The sequence below is a fragment of the Marmota marmota genome, unplaced genomic scaffold (assembly GCF_001458135.2).
Source record: "Marmota marmota marmota unplaced genomic scaffold, marMar, whole genome shotgun sequence".
NCBI lineage: Eukaryota > Metazoa > Chordata > Mammalia > Rodentia > Sciuridae > Marmota > Marmota marmota.
The window spans coordinates 41,937,707-41,947,514 of record NW_026000057.1 but is presented as its reverse complement, the minus strand read 5'-3'; the positions used below and the strand labels follow the sequence as shown (position 1 = coordinate 41,947,514).

Sequence of the window (9,808 nt, the reverse complement as noted above, 5' to 3'; positions counted from 1 at the left end):
CACGGGTGACGGCTGCTTCCAAGGAGGTGGGGCTTCAGGAAGCACGGCCAGCTGAGGAGGCGCGAAGCCAATGAAGAATTTGATTGGCCGATTGAAAACGGCGGTTCAGGCTGAGACGGTGGTGGGCGGGCTAAGGACTGGGTCCTCAGCTGGTGCGGTCCCAGGTTAGTGACGTCACACTCGTTCGCGGGAGAAATTCGAAAGTGGATTTTGTGCAATGGGACAGGTGAAATGAAGTGTTTCTTGGGGTTCCCGGGGAATGAAGGGTGGACAGGCAGGGGAATTTGAACGATGAGGGGCGAGGCAGAAGCAGATCGGGAAGTTGTTGTTTGAAAACCAAGATTGAAGTGGTAGTCGACACAGCTTGTTTCAACTACCAATAATCTGTGCCTCATCTTCATCTCTTTGCTAGGCCCTGCTTTGCAATTCTGGTCCTTAGTATGAGGATCAGAGAGAGTTTTTCTCTTTGATTTTAGGACTGCCAAAAGATCAAGTGACCAAGTTTTCATTGTCAATTTGGCGACACAGGAATTTTTTTTTATAGTAGTCTTGGCTAATGAAATGTATGGATTTGTTGTTGTTATTTGGAATGTTAATTTTCTTATTTTTTTTGTGTGTTGGGGATTGAACCCAGGGCCGATCTACCCCAGGGCTACATCCCCAGCCTTTTTATTTTAATGAGGTAGGGTCTCACTAAGTTGCCCTGACAGGCCTCCAATTTGGGATGATCCTTCTGCCTTAGTTTCCTGAGCTGCTGAGATTGCAAGGCTTGCGCCCCCAGCTGGGATAGTTTCTTAACAGAAATCTTGTCTTTCCGTTGAGTTCCTGATTCTGAAACTTTTCAGCCTGAATTACTTAGAGGCCCACATTTAGGTTTGGAAAATCCTGCTTGTTCATAAACAAAAAAAACCCCAAAACATCTCGTCATAATAGGAAGAATGGTCCATATTTTACTAAGAACATGGATATGTAATTTTGTATATATAGCAGCACAAAAATGTATATTTATATGTATGAACATATTTAATTGTCAGAGAACATCTGTAGTTTCCACAGCAACTTTAAAAACTTTTCAGATTAATCTTTCACCTACTAGAGGATGGTCAACAGTTGAATTGTCTGAACAATTTGGACAGATTAACACTTTGAGAAAATATTTTACCCTTGTACCTCACTTGAATATAATGCTGTTGGCTAAAACCATTTTTTTTTGTTCCCCCAGTTTGATGGTAAGATAAGAAAGGAGGGCCTGGGACTGTAGCTCAGTGATGGAGCACTTTCCTAGCATGCTCAAGGTTCTGGGTTGTATCTTTAGCATTGCAAAAAAAGAAAAAAAGCAAAAAAAAAAAAAAAAAGCAAGTTAAGGTTGTTGACCCTCATTGAATATAAGTATAAGGACTCTTCTAAATATTTTAAAATCCAGTTAGCTTTTCTTTTAGGTTTAATCCCATAATCTACTTTACCTTGTTAGAGAATTTGAATCGTCACAATTTCTTTTTTATTCTCTTTAATTTTTTTTTCATTTTATATATACATGACAGTATATATTTTGACATATGTATACAAACATGGAGAATATTTATTCAAATTTAAGAATAAATTCCACCTGGGCTTGGTGGTGCATACCTATAATCCCAGTGACTTGGGAGGTTGAGGAGAAGGATACCACATTCTAGCCTTATCTCAGTAACTTAGTGAGGCCCTAAGCAGCTTAGCAAGATCCTGTCTCAAAGTAAAAATTAAAAAGGGCTGGGGATATAGTTCAGTGGTAGAGCATCCCTGGGTTCAATGTCCAGCACTGGGGAGAAAAAAATCCCAGAAGTATTAACTTTAACTTAGGAAAATAGTAGGGAATTTATTTTGCAATACTGGGGAATTTCTAGTATAATAGCATAAAAGTAATCCTAAAAGAGTGAATATTAAATTCCTAATATGTAAATCATGATGATAATGCTTACTTTTTTTGGTGCACAAAAGATTTCATGAATGCTAAGTTAGTCATTGTCCTACCCCTCGTATCTAATGTTTGGGATGATGAGACTGATAAATTTATGCAAGGTTTAGTCTAATTCCTGCCTAAAACATGTAGGTAGTTAATAAATAGTTATATAAGTTAGTATTTATGAGTTTGAGCACCAATGTTTACACATTTTTGTGTTTTTTATTAATGAAAGTATTTAAATTAGATATATATGACAGAATGGATTTTGATTCATTGTACACAATTGGAACACAACTTTTCATTTCTCTGGTTGTACTTGATGTACACAATTTTGTTTTGAATTCTAAATGTGCCATTTATAATGTTGGGCAAGTTACTCAATTATTATGTCTTTCAGTTTCTTTGTTAAATGGATATAGAAATAGTATCTATATCATAAGGCTGTACACATTTAAAGCATTTTAACAGTGTCTAGCATATAATTATACTGAATAATAATAGCTATTATTAAAGAGTTCAATATTAATAACTGCTATATACTAACTGCTGCATGCACTGTATTCATACTGTGTATTTTATCATCTGTATACATATAATATACAGCTTATCGTGGTGGGAGCAAGTTGCTCCAAAACCACCAGGGATATGTTTCTCTGAATTTTTTTTTTTTTTAAGACACAATATCTTTATTTTACTTATTTTTATGTGGTGCTGAGGATTGAACCTAGTGCCTCACATGCATGAGGCAAGCGCTCTACCGCTGAGCTATAACCCCAGCCCTCTCTGAATCTTAAATTTTGTTAGCATACTTAGATATCTAGTAATTCCTGTGGGCTGAAGGAAAGGGGTATAAAAGAAGTTGCTGTAAGGAAAGAACTGAACAAAGGAAATAAAGAAGGTGCTAGGAGAGGCAGCTGAACATTAACTCAGATTTATTTTGGACAGACCTGCCGGTGGGATTCCAGGGGGAGGATCAAACCCATCTTATAGCCTACAGAAGTTATAGAGTAGTGAGGGAATGGGGAAATTTTTGTGACTAGGCCATTGCTTAGGGGTTGTCAGGGAAGGGTCCTTTTGGTCATCACCTTCATTCTTTGTGGTAGACCCTAGTCCATGTATAACAAGGTATTATCTTAAGATTTCAGTCCCAGATAACGATTCCCTTTTTTGTGTAATGATGGAGTATTGTTTGGGGGTTAGGTTAGGCTGGGTCAGAGTTGCTGTGGGGTGATCATTTTTCTAAGAGGGAGGATATGTTTCAAAATGGTGTTGTCCTGGGGAGAATGGAAGAACTTTGATTGCGCAAAGGGGAGGGAAAGGAAGGAAAGAGGGATGGTGGAGGCAGGAAAGATGGTGGAATGAGATGGACATCATTGCCCTAGGTACTTGAATGACTGCACATATGGTGCGATTCTACATCATATACAACCAGAGAAATGATAAGTTGTGAACCATTTGTGTACAATGAATCGAAATGCATTTTGATGTCATGTATAACTAAGTAAAACAAATGAAAAATCAAACAACAAAACCCAAAATGGTGTTGCCCAAGTCAAGTTCTCCCTAACAAACATATTTCTGAAAGTTAGGGTTAGTGGGTCCTTTCCTGTGACCTGTCTCCTGAGGCAAGTATGCATATCCCATTGGCCTACCTCTTATGCCATCCTTTCTCAGCAACTAGAGTGATCTTTGTGAAATCCAAGTTAGATTATGTCATTTTATTTTTAAAAAAACTGCTGTATCTTCTGCTGTCTTCAATAAAAGTCCAGACGCGTTGGCATAACATAGAAAGTTCTCTGAATCCAGCCTGTTCTCTCAACACTTACTCTAGCACTTTTCTCTTTAGACTACCCGGAGTTTTCTGATCAGGCTTGCCCTTATACATCTTGTTTCCTGTTGGGAAGATCTTCACTGCCATTTTTCCTTGGTTAATGATTATTTCAGCTTATATCTTAGACATCCCTTCCTTCAGGAAACTATTTAATATTTTAGACCAAGTTGCACACTCTTTCTGTCCTAATTCCTATTGTATTTTATTCTAATTTTTTTTTTTTAATATTTATTTTTTAGTTATCGGCGGACACAACATCTTTGTTTTGTATATGGTGCTGAGGATCGAACCCGGGCCGCACGCATGCCAGGCGAGCGCGCTACCGCTTGAGCCACATCCCAGCCCCTAATTTTTTTTTTTTTAATCACTCAGCTTTAGTGAAAATTTCTTGAGATCAGGGATAGCATTTCATTAATTTAATAGCAATCTAGACAATGAATGGCACTTAGTAAGCTTTGAATAAATATACCCAATTTACAAATAATATGTAGGTGGCATATTTTATGTATGGAAGGGAAGAACTGAATCCAGAATCACAAATTTGTTTTATTGAATCCCTCTATTTTAGGACCGTATTCTCAAACTTGAGCATGCATTACCACCACTTAGAGGGCTTGCAAAAGTATAGACTGTTGGGCCCTCACCCTAGACTTTCTGACTTAATAGGTCAAGAGTGGGATCTGAAGGCAGATGCAGTGGGGCATGTCTATAATCCCAGCTGCTTGTTAGGCTGAAACTAGGAGGGTCACAAGTTTGAGGCCAGCCTGGGCAATTTAGTGAGATCCTGTCTCAAGAAATAAAAAGGGCTGGGAGGGACTAGGGTTGTGGCTCAGTGGTAGAGCGCTTGCCTAGCACATGTGAGGCAATGGGTTTGATCTTCAACACCATGTAAAAAAATAAATTAATTAAATAAAGATATAAAAAATACAATAATATTAAGAAAAAGTCTGGGAATGTAGCTCAGTAATAGGACATGCCTGGATTCAAACTCTAGTACTTAAAAAAAATAAAGTGAGACCTGAGAATATTCATTTCTAATTCCTACGTAATGTTACTGGTCCAGAGAGCATACCTTTTGGAAACACTTCCTTCGACATCTCTATTTCTTCAGTTCACCATTAGTTATTTGTTTTTGCAGTACTGGGGGTTGAACCCAGGGCCTTGCACATTATGCAAGCACTCTACCACTTAGCTACATCCCCAGCTCTTTTCATAAAATTCTATTATTATTATTATTATTGGCAGGGATTGAACCCAGGGATACTATACCATTGAACCACATCCCCAGCCGTTTTTATTTTATTTTTTTAAATTTTGAGAAAGGGTCTTACTAAGTTGCTGAGGCTGGCTTTGAACTTGAGATTGTCCTGCCTCAGCTTCCCAAACTGTTGGGATTACAGTCGTGCATCACCATGCCTGGCTCATAAAATTTTATATCAGTGGTAGAGCATTTGCCTGGCATGCGTGACGCCCTGGGTTCGATTCTCAGTGTCTCATATAAATAAATAAAAATAATAGGTCCATTGACAACTAAAAAATATTTTTAAAAAATATTATTTTGAGGCAGGATCCTGCTAAATTGGCAATGCAAGCCTTGAACTTTTAATTCTCCTGCCTTGGGGCTGGGATTGTAGCTCAGTGGTAGAGTGGTTGCCTAGCATGCGTGAAGCACTCGGTTCGATCCTCAGCACTTCATTACCACTAAAAATATTAAAACAATGATTAAAAAAATCTTAATTCTCTTGCCTTAGCTCTTGGAGTATTTAGAATTACAAGCATGCACTACATCCAGCTCCATCAGTGATTTCGTTTTCCAAATTTGCCAACATGATTTCATCCAGTAAAACAGAGTAGCTATAGTATCTTCTGCAGCAATATTGAAGATTTTCCTTGCAGAAGTATTATATAATATATATTTGGTCCAAGGATACTCAGTTATATTGACCTTAATGTGCAGTCAGGCCTCCATATCCATGGTTCTATCTCTGTAAATTTAACCAAATGCACACTGAAAATATTCAGAAAAAATTGCATTTCTATTGAATATGTATGGACTGTTTTTATAAACAATACAGTTTAACAACTATTTGCATGTTACTTATATTGTTTTAAGTGTTACAGTAATCTAGAGATGACTTAAAATATATGGGCGGATGGGCGGATGTGCATAGGTTATATGCAAAATCTATACCATTTTATATAAGGTACTTAAGCACTTACAGATTTTGGTATCTGTGGCAGGGGCGGGGGAGGGGGTCCCCGGAATCAGTGGCAACTGGACACTGAGGGCAAATTGTAAAAGGAAAAATTTAAAACACAAGGGGGCCATCTTGTGGTGACTGTAGCAATTCAGAAAATTTCACAAAAGGTATCAGGCTATGAGGAAACTATTTATGTGGAAAGAAAAATCCATTTCTAGATAGACATTATATCAGGAGTACTGTTTGTAAACTCTTATAATTAAGATATAAAGCAATGTTTATATGTTCTACTTCATTTTCTCTATTTGGCAGATCCTTTTTTTATTTTTATTTTTTGGTACTGGGCATTGAACACAGGGGCACTCTACCACTGAGTCATATCCCCAGCCCTATTTTGCATTTTATTTAGAGACAGGGTCTCACTGAGTTGCTTAGTGCCTCGCTTTTGCTGAGGCTGGTTTTGAACTCGCAATCCTCCTGCCTCAGCCTCCTGAGCTGCTGGGGTTACAGGTGTGCGCCACCATGTCCGACTTGGTAGGTCCTTTTTTTTACAACATGATATCACTCTGTGTCCCTAGTAACAGATAATTTGATGCACCTCTCTTTCCCTTAGTAGTTATTCTTGGGAATCTTTAATTCTGGCCTCTGGTCAAGTGTTTATTGGAAAGATTTATATTTGCTACTTATTCTTTTTACCAAGGTTTAATATTCTATTTCATTTTTTATTTTAGGTGGTATAAATGCATAAGTACTGATTATTTTCTGGATCTAACTAGTTTATAACTTCAGAAGAAAAAATGGAAAACCAAGAATTTATTGTAAGTCTTACTAATTTTTACATTTTTTTTGTTTTTTTCCTCCTCCCTCCCTTGCTTTCTTCTTTCCCTCCTTCCTTCCTGACATTACTCAAATGTCTTGCTAGAGTTGCCAGTTTTATTTATTTATTTATTTATTTAAAAAAATATTTATTTATTTTTTTAGTTATTGGTGGACACGACATCTTTGTTTGTATGTGGTGCTGAGGATCGAACCCAGGCTGCATGCATGCCAGGCGAGCGCGCTACCGCTTGAGCCACATCCCCAGCCCAGAGTTGCCAGTTTTAGCAAACAAACAAAAAAAAAAAAACAAGAAACAAGACACCTAGTTATGTCTGAATTCAAATAAATAGTTTTCTAGTTATGTCTAAAATACTGCACTATTTTGATTATACAAAGCCTTCTGTAACATATTCTTTGGAAGCTTGGGGTCTGGGAAATAATTTGTTTCTCTTGATGACCTGATATGCCTCTTATGTCTAGATAGTGCTCCTCACATTATATGGTGTTAGGAACTTTTTATACTCTAGAAAAATAATTCAGACTCCAAAGAACTTTTGTATGTAGAGTTATTGTATGTTGATTTTTTTTTTTTTTAATATTAGAAGTTAAAACAAGCCAGGCCTGGTGGCACATGCCTATAAACCCAGCTATAGACAGAATAAGGATGGAATGTGGAGAGCTGGGGATGTTGCTCAGCAATAAAGCTGGGTTCAGTGCCTGTATTGGGGGAAAAAGAGAGAAAGGAAGACAGAAGTTAAAACAGAAACAAAATACCTCTGAATTCATTAAAAGGTAATAATAATAAACTCATTACATGTTAACATAAAAAATGTTTTATTTTTTAAAATTTATTTATTTATTTATTTGGGGGTACCAGGGATTAAACTCAGGGGTACTTGACCATCCAGCCACATCCCCAGCCCCACCCCACCCCCCCCCTTTTTTTTTTTTTCGGTACCAGGGATTGAACTCAGGGCACTTGACCAATGAGCCACATCCCCAGCCCTATTTTGTTTAGAGACAGGGTCTCACTCAGTTGCTTAGTGCCTAGCTTTTTGCTGAGGCTGGCTTTGAACTGCAATCTTCCTGCCTCAGCTCCCAGAGTCGCTAGGATTACAGGCATGTGCCACCGTGCCCGGCATGAATATCATTTTAAATTAAAAATACTTAATTTTTCTAGAACAAGAACAATTGCAGGAAAAAACATTGAGAAGACTAGTATTGTTATACATTTTTTTGCAAATTTTTTAACATTTGATTTAGTAGAAAACAACTGGATTCTCTTTTTCTGCATTTGTTTAACAAATGTTAAATGTTAAATGTAGCAGCATTGCACATATATAACTTGAGAAACCCATTCCGCACCTACAGGCATAAGAATGGAAAGACAAAATCATTGTGAAAATAGTTTTGACCGCACAGATGCTTATAAAAGTCCTGGAGACCTCCACAAGTCTCTGAACCTCACTTGAAGAAGTGCATGAGGGTTTTTTTTTTTTGTTTTGTTTTTGTTTTCCAGTAGTGGGAATTGAATGCAGGTATATTACCACTGAGCTACAGAGCTACATCTCCAGGTTCTTTTTAAAAATTTTTTATTTTGAGACAGGGTCTCATTAAGTTGCTGAAGCTGTTCTCAAACTTAGCAATCCTATCTCAGCCTTCCAAGTCACCTGGGATTATAGTCATGCACCTCTGTGCCTAGCTTGGCTACAGGAATCTTGAGTACCCAGTAATTTTCCCCTTCCAACTGATTACTTGAAAGCTCAGAATTATTTTTGGTACTATTAATTTTTCAGTTTCTCCCTTATATTTTACCTGTTCTTTCTGCTTTTTATCATCTACCCCTCTAGCTAACTTTTTTTTTTCTTTCTTTAATTATTATGGTACTGGGGATTGAATCCAGGGCTTCACTCAGGCAAGCAATCTACCACTGAGCTATACCACCCAGAGAATACCACCCAGCCCCTCTTTTTTTTTTTTTTAAATAATATTTATTTTTTAGTTGTAGTTGGACACAAGACCTTTATTTTTTTATATATATGTGGTGCTGAGGATCAAGCCCACGGCCTCACACATGCTAGGTGAGCACTTTTACAGCTGAACCACAACCCCAGCCCCTCCTCTTTCTTTTTTTAACTCAAAAAAACAAAACTCAGGGCCTCATACATATTAAGCACATACTGTACCATTTAATTATACTCCCAGTCTCTTTCTTTCATTAATGTTGATATTGTTGTGATACTGCACTAATAAGAAAAAAGGTGCCTTAAATATTTTTTTATGTGTGGGAAATGTATATAAAATACGTGACATTGAATATATAAAAAGAATCTGTTTCTTTTCTTTTGTACTTTGGAAATAAGGTCCTATATACTCATCAAAAGATGAAGAAATCAAAAGTGTGGCAAGATGGAATTCTGAAGATCACTCACTTAGGAAACAAAGTAAGTGCAGAGCAGTTGACTACAGAGTCTAAGAGCTAAGCTCTTGGTTTTTTATTGAATATTAAGAAAACTGTAGATGATGAAGTGTTAGGTATATCCATATACTAATAATGTGAAAACAGAAATTTTCAAATGATTTCCATATTGCAGTATGTAATTTTTTTTTTTTTAAACCTTTTTTTTTTTTTTTTTTTAATATTTATTTTTTAGTTTTCGGCGGACACAACATCTTTATTTGTACGTGGTGCTGAGGATCAAACCTGGGCTGCACGCATGCCAGGCGAGCGCGCTACCGCTTGAGCCACATCCCCAGCCCTATAATTTGTACATTATAAAAGTTTAACAAGTATTATTTAGGACCTGGGGATATAGTTCAGTTGGTAGAGTGCTTGCCTAACATGCACAAGGCCCTGGATTCAATCCCCAGCACCACACACAAGCGCACGCACACACACACACAGAAAAAGTATTAATTTGTTTGACTAAAAAAATTCATTAAATACTTACTGTGTCAGGCACAATGCTTTAAATATATTAACTTACTTATTCTGCATAATTCTCCTAAGAATTA

At 37.1% G+C, this 9,808-nt stretch overlaps 1 protein-coding gene across 7 annotated transcripts in view; it reads left to right on the top strand.

The window, feature by feature from the left end:
- The first annotated feature begins 5 nt into the window (after positions 1–5).
- Zgrf1 (zinc finger GRF-type containing 1) overlaps positions 6–9,808 on the top strand; it is an 83,672-nt gene continuing 73,869 nt past the window's right edge. For 6 of the 7 annotated variants that reach the window (XM_048813747.1, XM_048813750.1, XM_048813749.1 and 3 more), the window contains exons 1-3: positions 6–226; positions 6,706–6,792; positions 9,157–9,237. In XM_048813747.1, the coding sequence (XP_048669704.1) occupies positions 6,772–6,792; positions 9,157–9,237 (102 nt within the window). In that variant the 5' untranslated portion in view covers positions 6–226; positions 6,706–6,771. Of the gene's footprint in view, positions 227–6,705; positions 6,793–7,395; positions 7,586–9,156; positions 9,238–9,808 lie in introns of all 7 variants that reach the window. The other variant, XM_048813746.1, reaches the window with a different exon arrangement.